The sequence below is a fragment of the Dermacentor silvarum genome, chromosome 8, assembly GCF_013339745.2.
Source record: "Dermacentor silvarum isolate Dsil-2018 chromosome 8, BIME_Dsil_1.4, whole genome shotgun sequence".
Lineage (NCBI taxonomy): Eukaryota > Metazoa > Arthropoda > Arachnida > Ixodida > Ixodidae > Dermacentor > Dermacentor silvarum.
The window spans coordinates 32,854,093-32,879,143 of record NC_051161.1 but is presented as its reverse complement, the minus strand read 5'-3'; the positions used below and the strand labels follow the sequence as shown (position 1 = coordinate 32,879,143).

Genomic DNA, 25,051 nt, shown 5'->3' with positions numbered 1-25,051 from the left:
GCACTGCATGTTCCGATAATGAATAAAAAATAATTAGCCATGGCAACAGTGTCAAATTGTGTTGTATATGTTTCGTGCTGCACTGAACTCTTGTCATTTGTGAAATGTATTTATGACGAATCGGAATAGTGCTAGAGTGCCCATGGTGTCGGGCTGATCACTTATATTTGTACGTACGACTCTACACCTGTGGTTGTGTGGCGAGGTTCACTAGCAAGAAACCCGACGTTCGAAGCTTCTCCAGCTGGCTCTGCTATCGTTGCGCGAAAGCTTTTCCCTTCTGCCTACAGAAACTTTGCCACCTTACTTTTAAAACATTCAACAGATGAGGAATCGTAGGAGTGTTCCTAAATGGCAACTCCCCCCGAATTTCTGTAAAGTTCATGAATTTGGGCTTGTTTTATGATTTTATTAATTTTGCGTCAAGTTTTACGAAAAAAAATTCTGTTTGGAAAAGGTTTCTTATGTTTCTCCCTGCATACCTTCTGTGGGAAGTCTTTTAGGCATTAATGTTCACAAGTTGGCATGTATACATGTTAGATACACCCACCGCGGTGGCTCGGTGGCTAAGGCGCGCTGCTGAGCAGGCGGTCGCGGGATCCAATCCCGGCCGCGGCGGCTGCATTTCTATGGGGGCAAAATGCAAAAACTCCTGTGTACCATGCATCGAGTGCACGTTAAAGGAACCCCAGGTGTTCTAAATGAATCCGGAGTCCCTCACTACGGCATGCCTCATAATTGGATAGTGGCTCTGGCACATAAAACCCCACAATTTAATTTAATTTTAGAGGGCGCCTAAGTTTCTCGAGTGCCCACTTCATGTGTTTACCCTTTCTGACCTTTTTTTTTACCACTGCATCAGTGCTGGTCACTTGGCCACCACTTGACCACCGAAGTGAAGTGATGTGATACCAGAAGCAGCCAGCTTACTTGAAAGATATTGTGCTACATGTTATTAGCCCAGTAAGTTTGTAGCGCATCCTCTCTCCAGAGGATGTTGCTGTGATAGTTTTTATAGCACATGCCTCCAGGCCTTTGTGTCTGAAGGGCTCTGTTTAGGCACCTGTGCTTCTGGCCAATTCTCTCATCTTTAATGTTTTGCAAGTCGTATCATTCCTTCGCAATGCATTGTTCATGCCCATAGTACACATAATTAGTCATTGCCATAATCTTATTACGTATAGATTTTACGCACTTTACAGCGACTGTTTTTAGGCCCCTTTACAGCCATGCCACATCTAATGTTCATGTGATTCACTATTCATGTACCACTAACAAGTCATTACCACCGTCTTGGCGCTCTTAGGCCACATCTGGCCCTTGCGCCAATAAACCACAATAATCAATCAATCAATCAATCAATCAACCAGAAGCAGCCAGCTTGTAACGTTGCTTCATCTTGTCTGCATAGTTGCTTAAGTGCACTTCCTGAACTCCTGATTTCTTTGCAGAGACTTCCACACAATTTGAGACCTGCCCTGTTGAAGTCAGTGCTCCGAAAGAACGGTATTGTGTTCTCATGGATTCTTTCTTTCTGTTGTATTTAGCACTTTGATTACTTTTAATATCTTTTACTTGTTGATTTTTGCACAGTTGTCCTTTTTGTTATTAGTACCTTTATAAGATCAGCATTAACATAACTGAACTGGTGTGGCATCAAGTTCTTATTAATGAACAATGTTTCAGTATTTGTCAGTGCTTTCCAGTGGGCTCAAGTGAACTTTAGGCTCAGCCAGCTGAGCAATTCTACAGTCCTGCATTGAGTATTGGAAGTAGTTGTGTACTAGCAGATAGGTGAAGGTGATGTAAGGTATGCACTTTTTTTTCCCGGTCTTTTCTCCTGTTCAGGCCATTAAAGAAAAAAAAATTATTTGAATATTTGAACATCTTTCGGGGTGCAACAAAACTTTAATGAGCAAAGTTCTGCTGTACATGAGCTGTCCTCACTTGTTCTATTGTAATGAGACACAGACAAAAGGTTTCTAAGCTGTTGCTAGCACCAGAATACTGATGCCTAACTGCGATGAGCAACATACTCCCATTGTCAGGCAACAGTGTTCAAGGTAATTCGAGGATTGAGCTCTTGCACTAGGCATACACCTCATAGCAGACTCTTACGTTTTGACTTTTCCACAATATGAGGGGAAATGTCGCGTCAGTCTGTGTGAGGCCATCGGCGCAGCAAACGTGCCCTGGACAAGAGCTGTGCAAATCTATAAATGGTCCTTGCAATGTGTGAGAAAATGTTTTCTGCATGCATGTTGCTTGGACACACCCTATTCTGTTGTGCAGCCAAGTGTATAAACTTGGTTGACCCATGCTCTACAAAAACAACTGCATCACAAGCTGGTTGTTTTTAGTTGCTTGCACTCATTGCCACAATCACTCGTTGTGTCTACTAGTGGAAGCAACAGTGCACTTCACTGCGATTTCACAAGTGAATAATCACCCCGACTCCGCGTTCCCGTGTCGCTCTCTTCACAGTGAGCGTTATTGCACTGTTAATGCAGATAGGATCAGTGTTTGGTGCAGCAATTTGTTACTGCCCAACAAGGAGAGCGATGTTAGTTTCTGGAATTTCCACTATCGAGCCTTCCCTCCCCTGCCAGTTCTCCTTTACAACTCCGTAAGAAAGAGCTGTAGGCCGGTGTCCTCCGCGACGGACCTCTTGAGGTTCGCCGTCTCATGGCGCATGGGCCCGAGATGTTGCTGGAGTCATTCTAGAGACACCGGACTAGGGGTGCCTCCCACGCCCCCCTTCCTCCTCAATCAAAATGCTTTACTCTTTTTCCAGTATAGAGGGACCTTGTTCTGTCCTCCTCTACCTTAGTACTGTTGTAGCTAACACCTTGTTGGGTAGTGTGTAGATAGGGCTTGCAGGATGTTTCTGCAATCGCACAAAAGGTTAACTACATGTGCTCTGTCTTTTACTCGTATGTAACATAGTAGTACTAAACTGCTGCTCAGTAATTATGACTGCCTGTTTGTCTTCTTTGCTGCATTCTTTAACCAATGTGGCTTACAAACTGTTGCAGTTTGCGTGGAAGCAGTTCGGTGTTCAAAACCTGGATGTGACTTGTCCAAGGCACGCTTGTGACCACATCCAGTGGCTTGCCTTGAGCACTTTTGCATACATGATTTCTCTTATTTTTTCTCTAATTCCTAACCGAATCATGCATTGCTCATTTTACTTTCACTGGCTGAAAAGGCGGATTGTAGAAAAATGGGGCTTGGGGTAACTGTGGGTGATGCATGGCAGCATGCTGCCATGCACTTTAACAGAAATTTTACCCAGCTTTCCTGCAGAAGTCGGTACTTGTTTCTTCGACGCCTGCAGTCAATGTGGCTGTCTCTCTGAGACGGCTGCTGCTGCAGTGGTGTGTGAGCCCGTGAGAGCCTATGTGGGTCACACGTACAGAGTGCAGAAAGAGTGCATGCTGAAACAATGCTTTCACATGCCAACTTCTGTCTCTTGGACGTTGTGACTCGCGCCCACTCAACTCTGGGAGTAAGTGCAGTGTGCCATCTGGCTCACAGATGGCAAGCCACCACCTGGCCCTGCCGTGAAACCAGCAGCTCCTGCTCCAAAGCCTGGCAATGCTGTCCAGGTAAATAAATGGCAATACTGGTATGAAAACCTTAGGCGTTCGCCTCTGAGGGAGCCGACACCCCCACAGAACCAGTGGCATGTCAAAAGTTCTTCCTGAAATCGGGAGGAGCTTGTTGCAGGTTGTGCCTGCAACTAGTGGTTCAGGTTCACCACTTTTGTTCTGTCATGCTTTGCAGACACTCTTTAGGGAGTGTCAGATCTAAGCGCCGTTTTGTCATGGTGGTTGTACGTGGCTCCCTTATGGTACCTTTGACTGGTGGCTTCCGGGTGCTCTCTTGGCGTCAAAGTCGAGTACCTGGAACGCATTTGCCTGGTTCACTTAGAGCATTGTGCTCCAGCTTGAGTGCTTGGAGGCATTCTCAGCATTGCTCTGGGAGCATGACTGAAATCCGATAGAATTCTGGTCATGCAGCTCATCCAGTTGGTCTCGAAGTAGCAGCTGGGTGTAGCAGCTGGGACTCAGTTTGCAGCTCCACATCGCTGCAAACTGAGTCGGAGCACTTTAGGAACCAGTTAAATGTACCATTAGTGTGCCACACAGTTGCTGTGTTAAGCTCAGCGCACATAGAAAGCAAGTTCATAACTTATGTTAGTGTAAATGTTTGTTCTAATTTGATTGTCTGTAGTCTGTCCTAAACTGATGCAGTGGAAGCTCGATTACATGCTCCTTGTTCATGGCCAGCTAATAATTTTGTTATGAGTGTGTGGGGGTTAAGCAGCTATAGTAACAAGTTTAATACTAAGGGAAATATTTTCATTTGCATCAGTTAAGCATGTGGATTTTGATTTAGAAAAATGTACTAGTAACGCGCAGGTATAGAGGGCCATTAACTGCAGGAAAGGCTGTAAGTAGTTAATGTAAATGGCTGAAAAGACCAAAGACATCAGCTGTAAACAGCTGCAGACCCAAAGCCATCCCTTGTAGTTCATTTGGGTCTTAATTGTACACTCTGCCACAAAATATTGCGGGGCACGCAAGTGCATGGTGAAACGACGCTCCGCGCCTTCTGGCGGCGCACCCCTGTCGCGACAGATGCTTGCACGCATGTGTGTCCATTCATGAATGCAATTGTGCATGTTTCCGCGCTTCCTCCTTGCGCGCCGGTGATATCAGAGCGTAGCCGCGAGGTGCCCCTCTTGCGATTAGCGCTGTGGCGGCTTCGATGGTTAAAATTTTTCAGCTTGCCTGTCTCCTTCTATAGAGTGCCTTTTTCTGCCACTCTCTTCTGCGCGAGAATGCCCCGTTTGTAAAAAGAAAGAAAGAACGAAGATTGGCCACAAAAAGGTGCAGCGCAGAAAAAAAAAATTACTTGTTGCGTTCGTGACAGGGCATTATGCATCTGCGCTCGTGACTCGACTAAAAGCGGCCACAGCAGCGCTCGCCAGCTCACGCTTCAGATAGTTTTGCCCGTCGAAGCCACCACAGCGCCAATCGCAAGAGGGGCACCTTGCGGCTACACTCTGATATCGCCAGCCTGCTAGGAGGAGCGCGGAAACATGCACACTTGCAGTCACGGAGGGACACGCATGCGCGCGAGCATTGGTCTCGACAACAGGGGTGCGCCGCCAGAAATCGCGAAGGCCGTTTCGCCACGCACTTTGTTAGACATTTAGAATGTCTAACAAAACAATAAGCCAGGCTTTGTCATCATTAATTAACCATAGCTTAGAGAACTAGGATAGTCAAATTCGCGACGGACATTGGTGGTAGCAAGATTCATGCTGTGGATGTTGACCCTTGGCAAGTGCGCTTGTTCGCACTCTCGAAAACGGAACTTTCTTTCCAACCAAGTATACCAGGGTCAATGTAATGTAACAGTTCTATGCCAATGCCATTTCTTGTGCTTCGTCAGTGGTCAGAGCAGCGCTCGGCCCGCATTATCGACGGGATCAGCCAGCCTTGAACAGTGGTGATAAGAGTGGCATAGAATCAAGCGAAAGACATTGCTACATTATGCTGGCCCAAAATACTACAAAGCAAAAGAAAGTTCAAGAAGCACATTGTAGTTAGAGAAATACTTACCTTGGGAAACTTTCTTCAATAGTGGGTGTTTCTTCTTTGGGGATCGAGCAAGTTTTTATCGGAGCACACTGCTGCTACTGAGCAGCTGTTTTGTGCTCTTTTGATTTCTATAGCAGCCTCAGAGTTGTGATGACATTTCTCGCTTTAGACAGAACCATTGCACTTTGCACAGCGTTAACTTGCTTGAGCGAATGCTTCAAGTAGCATTTCACATCACTGTTCTGATGAAGGCCTACGAGCTTCAACAGGCTACAAACAGGGCACAAGCTTTATCACTTCTGTGATGTTGTAGCGTGATTCATTTGGCAGTGTTTCATGTTGTTTGCTTCCTAGTAATCTCCCTGAAGACATTGCTGTCTCAACAGCAAGCTGAACAAGTATCAGCCTTGTCACGAACCTGGATCAAAAGCGGGAATTGGGAACCTGATGCAGTTTCCCGATTGTGAGAGATTAAAGGGTGTTAGTTCATAAATCGTTGCAAGTGCAGCATTGATGCTGTTATGGTAATAATCGTAGTAGCTTAACAGCTGTGAATATTGACAGTGCAAGTGTTGTAGCTTCATCAGCCATACACATACCACTGCAGCAGGGCCAAATTTGGAAGTGAGCGAAAAGGAGATACTGCATCTGCTAGGAAGATAAATATCCAATAACTTGCCCATTCACAATACTTCTGTAGCATTGTCAGCATGTGGAGATGTCAGCTGGACCCAGCAACACATATACCTGCACAACACAACCCAGCAAATGTTCGCAAACATGCAAAGAACACCATAATTCAGCACGGTGAGCAGCAGATCTGGGGCACTTGGTAGTGCCGCAACAACCGACAGCCTTGAAGACCTCATAAAAGCTGGACTTTTCACAATATTCATGGCCAAAACACGTCCTGCTAAAATGTCATTCACTTGTTTCACAAGTTATTTCTTGGTTGCTTAATTCTGTAGCTCGACTTGATGCTACACCATCCTTTAGAAATGTACAACAATGTTGACTTCATGCTGTCACCTTATTAAAGCAAGACCATGTTTCCCACCACTCTATATCCAGCAATATTGTATGATTGTACGATCAATGATACCACATGATCATGTGGTATCATTGCATGTGGAGGTTATGGGGCCTATGGAGGGCACAATGAGTTGATCAGGTAGACTTTGCACTTGCTAGCATTGCAGTGTCCATACACACTTTACCTTTCTGTTGAGGAACTCAAGTTCCTCAGTTCTGCTGAACCTGGGAGTGAATAATATTTGCTGGTTGACAGCTTTGTGGCCCAGGGGTGGCAGGGAGGGTAGTGTCAGTGGGCCGCAGATTGCTGCCGCTAGCCTGTGTTCTGTCTCGGCCATTTTGTTCTTATTTGTGTTCGTTTGCCTCTTATAGTGTGCAGCCATGCTTACGCGTTCAGCGGTTGCATTCAAAAGGTGGTGCTAGGATGAAGTCGTCAAAAGCTGCAAGGCTAGATCCACCTGCAGCCAACATAATTACCAACACTATTTACACTGATAGCTCTAGTTTCACGCGTCAGACTTCACTGGGACGACCTGATCTTGATTTGATCGTGAAGTCACCTAATGATTTGCAGAATGCTTGAACCTGTTGGCATTTAGTTCATGCAGTAGACTTCCAGTTATTCGACTCCCGTTAAATTTTTCGGTTCATTCAATCCCGTCTGGAGGTCCTGGCTGGCGCCCATTCATTTCTATTGGCCCAGACTTTTGTTATTTCTGTCCTAAAATTGGCCTTCGCTGGATAATTCGAACTTGACCAGTCAGCATTCATGAACCTGACCCCTATGGTGACTCCAGTGGTGACCCTTTTAATTGCTGCATGTCTCAGCGGAGCTTATTGGACAGTGAATGCGTTGAGCATGCGTCATTTCCCATATTCATTGTTCTCTACTATTTTTGGCTTGCCCTAGGAAGAGTTTGATGCAATAATCCATCCATCCTTCATCAGCCTATATTTAGAACAAATAGGTGTGTACGCGGTTACAGAAACACACCTTAGAGATTTAGAAAAGCCACCAATGATTGATAATTATGTTTGGGAAGGGTGGAACCTAACCAAATTGGAAAGAAATGGAGGGGGAGTCGGAATGCTCATGTGATCATCATCATTAGCCTATATTTATGTCCACTGCAGGACAAAGGCCTCTCCCTGTGATCTCCTATTACCACTGTCTTGCGCTAGCTGATTCCAACTTGTGCCTGCAAATTTCCTAACTTCATCACCCTACCTAGTTTTCTGCCGTCCTCGACTGTGCTTCCCTTCTCTTCGTATCCATTCGGTAACTCTAATGGTCCACCGGTTATCCATTCTACACATTACATGGCCTGCCCAGCTCCATTTCTTCTGCTTAATGTCAACTAGAATATCAGCTATCACCGTTTGTTCTCTGATCCACACCGCTCTCTTCCCGTCTCTTAACGTTAGGCCTAACATTTTTCGTTCGATCGCTCTTTGTGCGGTGCTTAACCTGTTCTCGAGCTTCTTTGTTAGTTCTGCCCCATAGGTTAGCACCGGTAGAATGCAATGATTGTACACTTTTCTTTTCAACGACATTGGTAAGCTCCCAGTCAGGATTTGGCAATGCCTGCCGTATGCACTCCAAGCCATTTTATTCTTCTGCAAATTTCTTTCTCATGATCAGGGTCCCCTGGGAGTAATGTCTGATTAGGGTGTTTATCTGATTCTAACGCGCACCTTTTTTATTTGGACAAAAATTGGCCCGAGAATTGCCTGCATGGTGCAATCGAATATGAAACCAAAACCGCCCTTGCCTGCTTTACTGCAAAATACGCCTGTATTGCAGTGAAGCTGACTATAGGAAACTGGCCGTCGTGATGCAAGACACATTAAGCCCTTGCCCATTTTTCTTGCTAAAAAATTGGGTGCGCGTTCCATTTCTACATTGTTTAGGAGCTTTAGTGTCATTTCTATGTTAGTTTTCTACTTTTGACACATAGAAAGCAGGCACACTTGATACGAGAGCATGTTAGAATTGGGGAAAATACTGCTAAATGAATCAGCGGTGTGTTTTGCCGTTTTTCCTGCATCTTGTTTAATTTGACCTACTGGATAATTAGATCAATTTTTTTTGGTCTTGTCTGGATCGAATTAACAGAACTTGACTGTATATGAAAAATTGGCTGTTGGCATCTGCCAGTTTTTACTGAAAAATCAACTCTAGCCATGGCAAGTGCAACATCAACTTAAATTGCGCATGCTAGTGTGAATGGTGCTAGTGCTTTCATCACAACAGTACTTTTGTCTTGAAAAGAGTGGTGAGGGCACTATGCTATGCTGTTATTGCACTTCCAATTTGCAATGTGGATTTCTTACAAGAACTTGTCTGTCTTAGGGACCTGCTGCAAAAGGAGTAAAGAGGCCAGCACCTCCAGCTGGTGGACCTACTTCTGTACCAGCCAAGAAACAGAAGCCAGAGCCAAAGCCAGAGAAAAAGCAAGACCCATCGCAAGGTTCTCTCTTGTTTCTTTTTTTTTTTCTTTACTGCTGCAATTCTGTTAATGAATTAACGAGGTTTTACAGTAATACCTTTTACATGCGTGACTCTGTTTGCATTGCATGCGTATGACGCAGTCTGCTACTAGTAGTTCCTTCATTGTTGTTTAAGGCGATGCCCACGATAGGGCAGACTAAAAGTGGAATCCAGTATGTGTTTAACTTAAGGGAGATGTGGCCTTCACATCGCTAAAAATGGCCAAAGACTAGATTTTCTGAAAATCTATATTTCAGTTTCTATAACTTTTTCTGTCGTTCTGAAGTATCTTCAGTGAAAACCACATAGAAGCACTCTAAAAAGTTGTATCAGCCAAGGTGTCAAAAATTTCTCAAATCATGAAAAGGCTGCGCTTTTCAGGCCACGAAACCTCCAGAATGGTGCAGTCGAGCATTGCCATCTTGGTTTTGTGAGAAAGCTAATTTCTCCGTCTTAAGCTTTGCTGCTTCATTGATCTCCTCCACACAGAAACAAGTGCATAGAAAAGCAAATCAATGAAAGTAGTTCTGAGGTCTCCGATTGGCTGCCACTTGATTCCAGCATGCTTTGCTATAGGTCTGGCGCTCGCTTTGAGGGGTGTTGTCTGCTCCTTGCACCTCACAAGCCCTCAATATCTTGACCACATTGCACGTGTGCTCCTTGCACAAAGCGACCAAGCACATCACACATGGAATCCTCGGACCCGTGGTTAAGCCTGTCGAGCATCAGCGCTCTGAACTTCGCGACATAGCATATTGTGCTCATACTCTTTGAACTCTGTGACCAAGGACCTTGCGCACGGACTTCTCGTAACCATGGCTAAGCATCACAAACATCGGTGCCTTGGACTCCGTGACACAGCAAATCGCATGCATACTCATCGGACCCGCGGTTTGAGAATTTCACACATTGGCATCTTTGACTCCGCTATCAAGCTCATCTTGCTTGAATTGCTCCTAATCCTGGCTAAGCATCTTGTGCATCGGCGTCTCGGACTCTGTGCCCAAGTACATTGTGTGGCGACTTTGAGTCAGGTTTTATTTTATTTATAACTTTTTTGGTCACGGTCCTTGGTCACAGTCCTTGAGCTACAGTGCAGGTCGGGACACTCGTATTTTTGGCTTAACTATTTCTATTCATTCATACCCAAAGTGCGTGTCTAATTCAAAGGCTACAAGGAAAATAGGATATTGGAATTTTTATGTTTGCAAAAAAAAATTAATATATATGTCTGAGTATATCACAATTTTCAGCATACATTTCGCTAAGCTCACAATATTCAACAAGCCTTTCCCTGCATTCGATAAACTCTGCAGGCCCTCACGAGGTTCAAAGGAGAAAACGTTTGCACAATAACATGTTCTCAAAATATGGTAGCTGGCAGCAACACTAGGCCACAGAAGCACAGGGCAAACCTATACCTCTGCATAAGTTGATTTTGAATGCCACGTCCCCCATTCAAGGGGCCCTGAAATACTTTCCAACTGATCATAGAATGACACCACTATTAGATTACGCTGCCTCACGCATCTCTTGCAAAAAGTTTTTGCGTCCTTCTAGCACAAGCGAGGTTATTCAACCGGTGAGCGCCTTTCTTTCTCATGTTATTTCCACTAGCACTCTGGAAACTACACAGAGGATACTACACTGAGGCGCAATTGAGCAATATCCCTCTGGCCCCGCCCAAAGGTTGAATGTTGTGGCCACAATATATCTATGCTACGCTTTTTATCTCTGAAGCCATGCACAGCAAACGCAGCAATGCGCAACTGTTGTATGTAGACTGGCAGTGCAAAGGTGAAATGTTTTTTCTTTTTGAGATCTCAGACATGTACATTTTTAATCTATTTAACTCAAATGAGCAATAATTGTATTACAGATAATGTTCTCGAGCTGCTTGCGATGACTCTGCGTGACGATATTGTGGAAGCAAGAGCAAATGGTTGTTCACTGCTTTTGACACGAGATCGTAAATTCCCTGCTGCATGCAGTGCAATATTTTGCTCACATGTTCACAGGAGGCTTGTTAACAGATCGGCAATGATTTCTTACTATGTTCAAAAAGTGTTTCAGAGCTTCTTTAAATACATTGTGGTGAACTTTGCTTACAATGTCATACAGTGGCACCTCGATTATAAAGTACGTTCCCCAGTTATGCGACGACCCGCATTTTACGACGAATTTGGTTTGGTTCCGGCAAAACCCCCTTAAATAATGTATTAATAACCTTAATTATACCACACAATTTTACGCCGACCTGCCTCATACGACACCTCTCTGGTACTGTCAATGGGGGGAAAAGAAAAAAAAAAGGCTGGCTGGCACGTAAGCACGCTGCAGGCGGCTGGTAATGGGTGTGCAGTACCGTATTTACCCAAATGTAACATGGCTGCGATTGTAAAGCGAGGGGCGACTTTCCAAGTGACGCGAAATAAACGAAATGAAACCGCTAATGTAACGCGAGATGAACGGGAAAAGAAATTGTACCTTTATTCAAGGAATCACAATTCGAAAACATTCTCTTCACTCGTCATAGTCATCTGAAAAGGAGACTGAGCTTTTCTTGGGCGGTCTTCTCGGGCGATCACTCTTGCGGAATTTCGCGTGAATCAACTTTGAAAGCACCTCGGACAAGTGTTTCTAGCGCTGACCTAAACTCGCAATCATCGCCAAGAGAGCTGTAGGCAGTATACTTCGAGGGTGTTGGGATGAGCCGAGTCTCGCGAAAGCAAAACTATCTTCAAAAGTGACTGCCCGAGAATTGTAATCTTCCGTGCCGTCGAGCTTGTTTTAAATTTAAGTACTTCTTAAAAGACCGCACAATCATTTCATTCGGGATCAGTACCAGGCCACTTCATGTAGCACAGAGCCTTTCCGACTGGCCTCGCATTTAAAGTGGGCCTGCTGCTGGTTCCACCATCCGCAAATCGTCGACTCCTTGACGAGACACGGTGCCGCGGCGGACTTTCCCAGCTCCTCGTCCATCAAAATTACTCGTCTCTCAAAGCGACCGTCATACTGAATGTGCTGCGTCATACTGAATGTGCTGAACAGAGTCGAACCGCAAAAGGCCGTAGGGTACTGTAGCATTGTAACCCGTCACAAGCTCCAACTTCGTTGACTTGTCTATGGATTGGAGCGTGATGTAAAGTTACAGGTTGCCAACGTGACGCAAGAAATAGCCTGATTTAGAATATTTTTCTCAAATGGTCAATTTTGCCGTTATTCGAATCAACAAAAATTATGAAAAGAAGAAAACTCGTTACAATCAAATAAATATGGTAATTTTTTTATAATTTAATCTACCTTCCTTGGAAGCAGTGCAGGTTTGTGCTGCGGGCTTGTTCGAAAAGGCTGTACCCGTTTTTTGGGCAAGACAGTGGCACTGCCAATATTCTTAGTTTTTCGATTATACGATGACCGGATTATACAGCGGTTTTGTGTGGTCCCCTCAAAGTCGCATAATCGGGGTTCCACTGTATTTGGTAAACACACTGACATTAACATAAGCAGAAATTTTCGTAGTTGTGGGAAGCTCACCTTAGGTGACACTTCCGGTGAACTGCTACTGCATCATACTGTAAGGAGGCCACCTCGATGTTTTGTTTAGCATACTGAGGCCCTTGGCTTTTAAGGGGCTGGCAGTCTATCATTTCTATTCTGTCTCCAGGTGCAGCGGCCTCAACAGCACCTTCTGGGTCACCTGCTGCCAAGAAGCTGTTCTCGTGTGACATCTGTAACATCAAACTGAATTCTGAATTTCAAATGAATGAGGTAAGCTGGCAGCTGTCGTCGACTTCTGTTGTTATGGTCTAGTGGCTACGCTCTACTCACTGTGGCTCAACGCAGGCCATAGTGTTCCCTACAAAAATTCTGGTGGTTCATCCAGCATGTGAACGATAAGTCAACGACCGATTTATCGGACATGCCTGCTGATTTGGACACCTTCACGGCACCGTCACGTATCCCATAGAGCCAATGTTCACTGGAACCTCATCACAACGAAACGGGATACAGTTAAACCTGGATATAACGAAATTGACAAATTCCCGGAAAACTTCGTTATAAAGAGGATTTTGTTATATGCAGGTTCGGCATGAAAATTCGAAAAAGAAACGCTTACCGTATTTACTCGATTCTAACGTGCCCTCAATTGTAACGCACACCTGTTTTCCGTTTTTGTCGAAGCACTCATCCTTGGAATGTCGCACCAGGTACCGGATGCATGGACGCGTGTCGTTTCACACAAGCGCGAGGCATCGGAAACGAAGAGCGAGCGTCACGATGGCGTCGTAGCGTCGTATAGTGTTACAGTAGAACCCCGCTGTTACGTTTCCGGGGGCTGCGTTTTTCTGGCTGTTACGTCGTTTTCGGCCGGTCCCGGCACAGCTCCCATAGAACCCAATGCATTGGTAACCCCACTGTTGCGTCGCAACTGTGGGTCCGTTCCCACATCATACGTTGCGAACTGCCACCCCGCGCTGGCCCGAGCGGCCATTTTGACTTTTCATGTCGCTTGGCGTGGTGGCTTGACGATGGCATTGGCCGCCCAATGTGCCAGGGGCGACAACTATGACGTATTTTAGGTTTCCGCCAGCAAAAGTATGGCGCTTGAGATCCGTATTTGCTATATAAAGATGGTGTCTATGACGCGGTGTGGCCCTAAAATTGGTTTTGGCTCATATATATTCCAAGGGCGATAACGCAGTCGCCGCGCACCGTATGCTGTATGTGGAAGTTAAAACGTGTGAGGGGAGCCGATGACCGCGTCTAAATCTCGCGCGCCTTCTTTCGTTGCGCTCGGAATACCGTGCCTAGCAGCACTTAGCATTTCCTAGCAAAACTTAGCCAAGCCTAGTAAAACCTGGAAGAACCTAGGTCGATCACCAGCTCCGCTGTTTACTCCAGCCTTGCACCGCTAGTGCAAGCTGCCCACATTTTTCTATGCTGTTTTCTATACCGATGGTGCAGCATGTAACTGAAAGCAGTGTTCTCTCTTCACTTTTTTTTGCAGCACGTGAAAGGCCGGGTGCACAAGGATCGGGCTGCCGAGCTGAAAGGGGGACCAGGAGCTGGTGTCAACAAGCCTGGAGGTCCACAGCTGAAAACTGGGCCACAGCAGGTAGCCACATATCAGCTGTGAAAAAATCTGTGGTCAGGCTGTTCTGTACTGAACCTCAATGCCTTGAATTACTGCCTGTTTCAATCTCTTAAACTTCAACTTCTGACTGTAGATTTGGTGAATGGCATAAGAACTTGAAAGCTTTGACACAATACACAAAACATGCATTACGGTCCTTCAAAGTAGTCCCCATCCATCACAGTACATATCTGAAAGTGAATTTTATAACACTGAAAAGTGTGGGCAAAGTCATTTTTTGGGACCGTGTTCAAGTGCTTTATCACATCGTCTTGAATGGCAGAAAACCTCCTTGAGGGTAGACTTCAGTTATACAAAATTGCAAACAATAAGTAATCCGGGGCAGCGAGAACAGGCGAGTATGGCAGATGCTCAGGCTGCACAACCCCTGGTCAGAGTACCCAAGTGAATAGAGTTCACCATCATTGATTAGGCATGCCAGTTGGTCCAGTTGAGAATCTCATGCTTTGTATCAGCAGCTGTACTGCCCTTGATCGACCTTGCTTGGTTTGCCTCATAAGCAACATGCCCATCACCAACTGTTGCCGGCGCAGGCATGACTACATTATTTATTTTATTGGTAAACGTGTCATGGGTGGCCAAACTGCGTTCTGCTAGCCGTGGGTGGCTTTTGCCACATGCAGCTCCCATGTTGCCACCTGATCAGGCAATACAGGCAACGTGTTGCAGAGATAACAGGCCTCAAAGCATGTTTCTAGTGTGAAAAATTTCTACGTAACATTCTAACTTTGTTAAGACTTCAAAACTATGTTTCTCATTAGTATAGGCAAAAATGCAAGTATTCAACAATTGTCGAGAAAGTGTTCATTTACTGGAATTGGAGGAATGGAATGTATCAGCTCAGCCATTCCAGGAGTAGGAATGGTCCAACTGTCACCATTCCAAGGAATTCAAAGAAGAGGAAATACGGGGGGGGGGGGGGGGGGTCACAAAATCTAATACCCTTATATTGTTCCCTCATGATAGATGCCTCCGACTGGCAGGCACCCAAACCTTATAATCGCGACTGCCTTATAATCGAATGAATACGTATGTCAAACACGGCTAGCACCACTTTGGATATTCAGCCCTGAAATTAGCTACGGAGTAAATTGGACTTCCACATTATTTTCATGAAAAGCTTCCCACGCACAGAGTGGCACAAAAGTAATTGGAATGCCAGTTGTTTACTGTAGTTGCAAGAATTATTTCGTCTGTGTACGCATAGAGAACAAGCCTAAGATCAACATTTGAGTAGAGCCAGTGACTTGTTGACATGTGTTTTCACATCCTGCTTCAGTGCATGTTGCCGTTAAATTCGCATGTTAACATTGTCATGCCTCTGGTCTTTGTTCATGTATTGTGATTTTTATTTCGGAATTGCCAAATGAAAATCTTAATTTTTTTTTCTCTCATTCTCTTTTCTGTTCTAGGGTGCTCAATTAGGCAACAAATCACAAAATGCTACTGGTGGAAAACAAGGTAAAGTACAGCTGGTATGGCAGTAGTGTTTGATGTGACAAGTTTAATCATTTTTAGTGATTTGCACTGCTAGTGCATGCAAGTGCAATATGCCAAGTGCGAATGGTCAAGTCACCTTTTTAAAATTTCGAAGGCTTTCTCTTAGACATGAAGAAAAGCTATACACCAAGTTATGTGTCACAAACAGTGAATTGCGATATTTTTAAAGGATCCCTAAACCGTATGAGCTTGAAAACTTGTTATATGGTAGTAGCTGTGTCCCATTTCGCAGTGAACACATGTACGCAAGACTTCTTCTGAAATGATACTGTATTAGCAAAGTTATAGGCGTTTGATAGACAACTACTTGGCATCCGTCGTTTCTCGCTCCTCTTTGCAAGCGGTCTCTCCTCCTTGATGCGTACTCACACTAGCTCCGCAACGCACCAGAAGAAAGGCTGCTCCATTGTCCACCCCTAACTACCTTCCGTGCAACGCCAACTGAATGGAACCTTCACGGAACGATCAGTGTCACACAATGGGCGAGCGCTTATACTTCCTCAGAAAACGCAGCTAGGTCGCGTCATGTTGGAGCTATCGTTCCTCATTGACTCATTGATCGACAGCTTTTATCCTGGAAGTTTAGGCTGTGTTGCGTAAATTTAGCTCAGCGCTTTCTGCCCGTATGTGAGCTTAAACTCTTCCATCTAGTTAGCAGACGGATGAACTGTGTAGCACCAGACGAACTGCACACCAGCAAGACTTTCATAGAGGGGAGCTACATTGCAGTTTCTTCTGAGAGTTCTGTTTAAGTGTAATCTACTGCAATCTTGCACACTGCACACTGCCCAAGGGAAACCACTTTATGCCCTTTCATTGTTCTTTCTTTACCCAGCTCAAAAAGTAAAGGGCCAGCAGCAGCCAAAACCAGGTGGGGGGGCTGCTCCATTCTGGTGTAATGTCTGTCAACTCGCCATCAAGACTGAATTTCAGTTCACTCAGGTATGAACCACTAGTTTAATTACAAGTACAGCTTTCTACGACTGCATTGATGAGGCAATACAGCCGAACCCACTTGTAACAATATTCAAGTGCCACGAAAATTCTATTGTTATAACCGATAATTGTTATAACCGGGTTCCATGAAAAAATCTAAATAAAGGGATGGCATAGCTGTTTTGAGAAAACTATAATGGCAGGGAGGCCAGTGCCCCTCCCTACCACCTTCCTCCATCCAGTTGCTGATTGTGTTGACTCGTTTAACTGTTTAAGTCTGCTTCCTGTGTGCTCCAATCGTGTGTAACAAGCCACGGCTGTCAGCATTCAAAAATAGCGCTGCTATAACAACTGCAAAGCGGGGTCACGGACGGCAAGTGACATGCGAGCTCCGCTGAGGCACCGCCTTTGTGGCCTCAAAAGGGGCGTTTTAAAAAATGTGAGAAAGTTAGCACGGCAGCCCCTTAGCTTGAGAAGTCCCGAAGAAACGCTGGGGCGAGATCGCCACAAGCATCTCGCCAAGTTCTTCTCATTGGCTTGCACGAGAAAACTATGACCATCAGGTTTGCTTGGTTTACGCAAAGTGCAGCAGAAGGTCCCTCACTATAACGAAGCCCCGAAGGGACTGAATAATCTGCAGGGCCTCCTGCGAGGACAACCTTGAGGCAGCCTGCCCTACTGCGTCGTCACTGCCGTCATCGCTATCCGATACAAGCACGTTCGCGATGATCACCTCATCGGTTAAAGCACTTCGTTTCCAAATCTATAGCAGTGCGTTTTCCTTTAACCGGCAACGTCGTGCATTGCCAATGATCAGTGGGCGGATCAGCCGTCCCCCACTTCGGCGGCAAGTCAAACGAGGCCGAGAAACCATGTGGCCAGGAAGCACTTCGACGCAGCCAACAAAGACGAGCCCGAGCGTCTTAAACCGTTGGCAAAACTGCGCAAAATGAGGGGCCGGCCAGCCAGTGCGCAATCTCGGGGCAGTGCGCAGCACTGTCAGGTTATCGGCGCAGTTGGCGCGGTCCAACTGTTTCAGAGGGTGGTGCGGTGTAGAGCTATGGGCGTTGCCCATTCGCTTTTCGAGGGGTGGAAGGGCGTCGGGAGAGACGCGCAAGGCTGGCGATGCGGAGAAGGCTGGAAAACAGTGCGGCGAGGTGCGGGCGGCTCGAACTTTTTTTTTTTTTCGAGGATTTTGCATTCCATTACCTTTCGGCACGGACACCCGGTGGCCAGACTTCATCGTTATAACCGATAGTGCGGCCTGAGAGCATTGTAGTAAGCGGTTTATTTTACCATAGAAAACATACAAAAGTTGACGGTGCAGCAGCTTCTCATTGTTATAACCGATATATTGTTAAAACCGGTATCGTTATAAGTGGGTTTGACTGTACTCTAAATGTTGGTTCTGACGTTTTTTTCCCTCCATCTTTCTCACTTTCTAGCATATGGGAAGTAACCGTCATCGTGAAAGCTTGGCTCGTGTAAGTGCTACTTCTGTACTAAAGAATGCCACTTTGCTTGTGCTTTTCCAGTTACAGTCAACGTCCGATTTTTCGGACACCCTAGGAGCCGCAAAAACGTCCCAAAAATCGGGCAGTCCGAAAAAACGGATGCATATCGTTTACTGCCCCCAAGTGCTCAAATTGCCGCAGGCACGTCCGAAATAGCTATGAAGGTCTGCCAGTACAATTATTAGGCATATCGTAGCTCGTGCTGTGCTAGGAGGCGGCGGGTGCACGCGTGCGTAATTAAAGAATGCGTACTGTGTCTCATGACAATTGCCTCTTCCCACTCTTAATATGCTTCACCACAATACTTCGCGTATGCTTCACTGGATAACACTGTTGTATTGAGGCAAAGCTGACTTTCGGGAACCGGCATTATGCAACGCACCGTGCTTTACAAGTTTCCAAGGATTACAAAGGTGGTGTCAGCGCCATTGCTAACAGCGGTGAATTGTTTCAATGAAAAACACAGCGCTGAACAGAAAGAACCTTGGTAGTGAACGTTGAAGTAGCTTGGCCTAGCTTTGCCGCGGTGGTGGCTACAGCTGCCAGCGGATCTGCATGCGAGTGTGTTGGTTCGAGGTGGCCAGATAATCAAAGTGGTGGTGGTGGTAGCTTCGATTAATGCTGTTTCGGACCTGCGGTCATGGAAAAAAGTCCGGAAAATCGGACGGCAAAAGTTTTTTGCATCCAATATTTCAGACATTTTTGTGCACTGACTACGTGGTGGTGTGGCGAAGGCGTCCGAATTATCGGGCATGTCCAAGAAATCGGGCGTTGACTGTATTTGCATGTATTTTATGTGTTCTAAGCAACACTGCTTTCATTCTCGTTAGCAGTGCACGTGTTCTATATGAAAATGCAAATGGAAGAAAAAATACCAGATTAATCAGATTAAAGGTTCGTCTCGAATATAGGTTTGCACCCTTTCCTTGAGGTAAAAAAAAGGGGGGAAAAATATTAAGCATTGCAGGCACTAACTGCAGAACATACCTTATCCAGCCAATTTGATTGTTCGGCGTTGGAGACTAAATCTATAAATGCGTGTGAACTGTCAGGATTCTTGTCCGGGAACGGCTGCTAGTTGCTTTTCACATCCCACAGCACATCATCATTGGTCATGTCCAAGTCATCTGTTGCAGGGCTAGGCATGGGGAACAGTGTCATGATGCAATTAGCGACACTAACTGGGAACTCAATGTTACAGGCGTGGCAATCACTACAGCTAGTCTGCAGGCATCCTCGGGCTCCTGCTAACCATTTATTTGTTTTGGTGGCCCCCGTCGCACCACATTTGCAGACTTAGGTTAACGCCGCTTTGGATGACAAGACCTCTCCTGCATTGCCAATCTGTCCCAATGGGTAGTTCTTCTGCTGCAGTCTTATGGATTTTGCAGATGCGGCTCCTCTGGTTTAAAGACAAGCTATTCCGCTTCGTGAAGTGATGCACTTGCAAGTACTTTTGCAATGCATCAAGTCTGCTTTACCGTGAGAACTTGTGTCTTCAGGTTCAGTATGAACCGTGTAGCAGCTATGGAATTAAGTTTTCAGTGAAAGTCAATCGTTGCATCGTTGCACTTTTTTCTTCAAGGATATCCTAAAACGGTGCACTGCTGCCACGCTCCCGGTCAGTTCCGTATATTATGTCACATCGTTTTCGCATTTTATGGTATGGATAAAGCTGAGCCAAGACCTGCTAATTTTGCACCCCGAAACCCTAACCAAGCACGTTAGCCCAAAGTTTGTGAAGTTTGCATTTTCACAATGGCATTTTTTTCCCTATAGTGTTTTCTCTATAGCTTTTTCCCCTTAACAAAACTACAAATTATGCCAAAGACTGCCATATTGTGCCATATATCAGATGAGGGGCACTTTTCCAGAAAGATTTTTTTGGGAAAACAAATGACCTATGTTCAGGTTTTAACAGTACAGTGTAGACCGCTTATAACGTAAGTCACCAGAGTCGCGAATATCCTCACTATAAGCGGTACGGCACTATAACCAAAGCAACAATTTTCAAGGCCCGCACATATGCAAAACATGTGCACCGAGCCGCCACGCGTATGCGACAGTCGAGGAATGCGGCTAGAACGTTTGCATTCAAGTTCAGTCGAATCTCGTTAATTCGAACCAAATCACGCGGCGGCGCCTCCGACCGGCATTGCTCCGGCACCTCCATAGAGTAAAAGCTTAGGAGAGACCCCTCAATGTCGCGCGCGAACAAAAAAAAAAAAAAAAATGCGGCGGAAATTTCACTCTCTCTCAAATGGCAAGGTCGCCGATTCTGCGTTGCGCCGGAACATGCGTGTACGTGCCGACGTCTCAGCCACGCTACCGTAGCCACGCATAGAAAATTGCAGTGAGCCCTTCTTTCTCCTATATGCTTCCTCTACTTTCTAGTCACGTGTTGACCTTGCACGCTGCGGCTACGGTGCAGAGGGAAGCAACGGCGCTGTCCCAGGCCGGCCAACGAAACTGCCCACGCCGGCAAACGTCCGCTTCCCGATAACGGCAGAAAACAAAACTTCGGGGAGCTGGCGCCGGGCCGGCTTGAGGGGCGGCGCCTGCACGGCGGCGGGCGCGCACGGTGACAGTCGAAAGTGAGGGAGCTACAAGGGAGGGCGAGGGGAGCCACCGAAGCGGTGGAGTTGCCGAGGCGAAATCCGCTTCCCTGCCGCCCTCCTCCCTCACATTCCACGGTCTCCACATGCACCCTTCGCCGTGCTGTGCCGGCGCCGCCCGCTCCCTGAAGTTTCGTTTACTGCCGTTATCGTGAAGCGAGCGTCGGATGGCGTTGGCAGTTTCGTGGCCCTCGCTCGCTATGCGCGCCGTGACATTTCACGACTCGCTCTGAAGATTCTGGTTTCAGCCTCACTGGCCGTTAGTTCGTTCGCACCACGTGCCCTTCTCTTCCACTTCGTCTCTTTCTTCCTCGAGCACTCCTTGGGGCGCCCGTTTGAGGCGAGCGTTCGCCGTCTCCGCTGACTTCCGTACTCCCAGGCAGCCGCACTGTAACCGGTATTTCGTTTCCCCCAACTGCATTATAAGCGATACGTGTATACATGGAGTGCTATGGGAAAATTAACGAGAGTCTGAAAAGACCGCACTATATCCTGTCCTGCACTATAAGCGGTTAAGTTATAAGTGGTCTATACTGTAGTTAGGGATGTCTGAGAATTATATTAGGCAGATCAAGAAGGCCAAATTGTTTGCAGGTGTGCAGTGGATGTAGTTTGCATTAGACAGGATTATTTGAAGTACACTTGAGACCTTCGTCTTGCATTGAATGAGGATGGGGATGAATGTTGTTATTGCATGTGTGCCGAGTGCCATGCTTCATTGTGGCTTGCTTCAGGTTGGAAGAGGACCAGTTCCTCCTGCTGCAGCGTTCAGCAAAAGTAGCTTCGACGGGGCCCATTTTCCGGGTGCAAATCAACGTGAATTTGTACCAAGCAGCAGACAGTACTGGGACAGACCACAGCCTTCTGGCAGCTTTGATGATCATTTTAGGGCACCTGCCCAACATCCTTCAAGCCTGTGGGAAAACCCTCCTGTCCAGTCACAATGGAAGAGCGCCGTCTTGCCTGCTCCTGCCCCACCAGTTCCGAGCCAGAGGCCCCTCGAGCCAGCACCAAGCACCAGCTTTGGTCTCTTGGACCCTCCTGTACAAACCCCACGGGAGCAAGGGCCTTACGGTCTGTCTTCAACACAACAGTTTTCAAAGCTTCAGCTAGACTTGGCATTAGAGATCAGCAAGCTGTCTCAGCATCTGGCTAGGCCAGAGTTCAGCAAGGAGCTCGGTCAACATCTAAGCCATCATATAACCCAGGAACTGAGCCGCCAGCGGCAGATGGCCCCTGATGTGAATCACCCAGTCAGAGAAGAAGACTTCAGGCCAGATGAACGCCCACTGCTACATAGTGAAAGATTGCCATTGCTTGGTGACACGCCGCCACTGCTCGAAGAGCGCACATTCCTTCACGACAAGGCTCCTCTCCTCCATGATAGAGGTCCGCTTCTGCGTGATTCTTATGACGACCATACACCAAGACGGCCAGCACTGCTTAGCGAGTCGAGACCAGTCTTTGGTGATCGAGAGCAGGATTATCGCATTGAGAGAAGAGATGAGAGAAGACCCGGAATTGATAGTTATGGAGAGAGGAGGACCCGTGACTACCTCGATGACTATGGCAAAGCTTACAGTGGCACCCATGACCGTGATCTGCCACCTCGAAAGTCTGATGATTATCGACGAAGTACACATTCATCATCTGGAGGGCTTCTTGGCAGGCCTCCTCTGCTAGGCTCTCGCTACTAATCATTGTGTGTATTTGTCACTGGCTTTGAGAACATTTCTGTTCCTTCTTCAAGCATCTTTTCACCTTTGGTATTGATCATGTTTTTCTGTTTATCACTGGGTTGACAAGCATTCTTTTATAAAGTGTCCTTTGAGGACTTAGGTTAGGTGTGTTTGTGTGGAATAAACATAAGACTTACATCTGTGGTGCTCTCTTTACAAACTGGAATGGTAAGTGATTTACATACAGGGTTGTGTGTGTTCGTTCTCAGAAAATTGATGTACTGTTAGGAAAAGTTTGCGTATAACTGTGGATGCTTTCCTGAGTTTTCTTGCCCTCAGCTTTTGCAAGAAACTTGGTTATGCTAGCATAAGCTGAAGCAAAAGTTTCTATAAATTGTGTAGGATCAGAACCTACCCACTTGCACACGTTGAAGTGTCAGACATGCTAAATGACTAAGGGGAAAGAACATAAGCTTAAGTTTACAATTTATGTGGACTCTTGTACGATGCTTTCATACGACGAAGTATTAATACAGTGAACTAGAATATATGGGCAGTGTGCCGACTGACGCGTGCCACGTCTTGTAACGTGTGTCGCACAAAGTGGTGTTTGTAGTGGTGGTGGTTTCGTCGCTCACTATTGAATGTGTCTAGAAAATGTAGCTCCAACCATGGCCGGTCTGGAGCGCACATCTGGTCAGACACCAGTGCTACCACTACTGCCAACCCAAAATGGGTCATGCAGAGGCGCCAGGTCACGCCAAGTTTCTAGTACACTCTAGTATTATGTCCCGATTCGTGATGCCTAATGGTACCAGAAAATAAGGATCATGTAGTCATGCATTGTGTACCGCTTCCAATGTGCCATTCCACCATGATTTCTTGTATTCTAGGTGTACTTGTAAAGAGGCCAGATAACTGTAGGCTTGTCAAAACTGCCCAGGCCCTGTCAAACCAGAACCAATGAAATTAAATGCCATTATTTAACCATGTTTGTGTCTATACTTCAAGTTAGTCGCCCAAGAATGTATTGGCACTTCTAATATTCTACCGAGAAGGATGGAGCACTATACAATAGGTGCTGAGAACGTGGCGGCTATAACGCAGCATTTTCGGCGCCTACAGTGGCATGGCCTTCTATATTGGGTTCCATTATTTTGAAGGCACTGATAAGTGCTGCTGTGTATACAATTACCTAGCATTTCTATCTGCAACTTTCACAGCCTATTTGTTGCGCGGCTGTTAATCCAACATAGCGGACATTGAGATGATTGCAACGCTGCGAGAACGTGTATGCGTAGAGAAGTTCTCGGATGTATTTTAATGCGTAGGCAGTGAAGCGATAAGATCTAATGACTGAAAAACCTTGCGTGAATGCGCTCACATTAAGCACTTTAGTGCGTTATTACTGTAAACACTGCAAGTGCAGCAGCATGTTGCTTAACCAGTGCGAAAGCAGTAATGAGAGTCTTTCATAAAGCATAAAATTATACCATACAACCCAGTGAAGTACAAGTAATTCTTTATTGTACTTTTGCCTGCACCGAGCCCTGCATCCTAGCATTTAGTAAAGTTCAGTGTTGGTTAAGGGCTGTCAAACGCCGATGATTATAAAGTAGTTTCCACTCCTGTAAGTGAACAAAGTAGTAGTCAAAGAATTGTGTTCTGCTCTTTGCGATTCGAACAGGAAGACCGGCTCTGAAGGCATATTCAATTCCTCATGATGTGCATTTATTGTGTTCCCTTGATCAGGAAACAGAAGTAAAGTAGGTGAGCAGCGAACAAAAGCAGTGGAATACCAAACATTGCTCAATTTACTTCATTTTCAATTATTGAGGAATGCAAGGAAAATGAACACAATGGGCAGAGACGACAAAGACTGGGATGCAGTGACTGCGGAAGATGTAAAGGGCTGGTATTATATTTCCATGTGCTTTATTAAACTCGGAATAGTGTAAATGCAGAGCTCTCGTGATTCAGATATGTCCGTGAGGCACAGGGCCATAGCAGACGCGTGCGGCCTTGTTTCACTCGATCTTTAATTACTTTTATTCGATGCGCAAACGAATGTCTTCTCGGAAGGTGCCACACTTCTACTCTTGCAAGGCATTAATAGGAAAGTTGCCCGCACTTGTTGTGTGCCTGGAAACGTAGCATCTGCCCGTACCACAGAAACAGATAATCGCGGCGCTGATTGACAATAATACACCGTGGCGCCAGCACCATCTGTGACAGTTTCGAGCACGGTGTTGAGAGCAGTTATTCTAGGCACTATAGCGCCGTGCTCCGGTGTTTTCCGCAGCGTGCAAGTTATCGCAGCGACGTTGATAAAAGGTATGTGCAAGCCGCACCAGTCGGCTCTTGTCGATCGTTTTCAAACTTCATCAAAGTACCGCAAATGCATGGCCTCGAAGATAACTGCGCGCTGTTCGTGATACGAGAGAGAGACGTGCATTGTTAGCAGCTCTCGTTCCTGCGGCGAGCGTCGGCGTTGTCCCTCGACGTAACCGA

At 46.1% G+C, this 25,051-nt stretch overlaps 1 protein-coding gene across 1 annotated transcript in view; it reads left to right on the top strand.

Annotated features, from left to right (window-relative positions):
• The window catches only part of LOC119460987 (uncharacterized), a 36,881-nt gene extending 13,349 nt beyond the window's left edge, over positions 1-23,532 (top strand). Inside the window, exons 8-16 of the mRNA XM_037722155.2 lie at positions 1,452-1,506; positions 3,538-3,608; positions 8,998-9,115; positions 12,806-12,909; positions 14,150-14,257; positions 15,709-15,757; positions 16,632-16,738; positions 18,178-18,216; positions 21,596-23,532. Coding sequence (XP_037578083.1) covers positions 1,452-1,506; positions 3,538-3,608; positions 8,998-9,115; positions 12,806-12,909; positions 14,150-14,257; positions 15,709-15,757; positions 16,632-16,738; positions 18,178-18,216; positions 21,596-22,558 — 1,614 coding nt within the window. The 3' untranslated portion in view covers positions 22,559-23,532. The remainder of the gene's footprint in view (positions 1-1,451; positions 1,507-3,537; positions 3,609-8,997; positions 9,116-12,805; positions 12,910-14,149; positions 14,258-15,708; positions 15,758-16,631; positions 16,739-18,177; positions 18,217-21,595) is intronic.
• Positions 23,533-25,051: the final 1,519 nt, after the last annotated feature.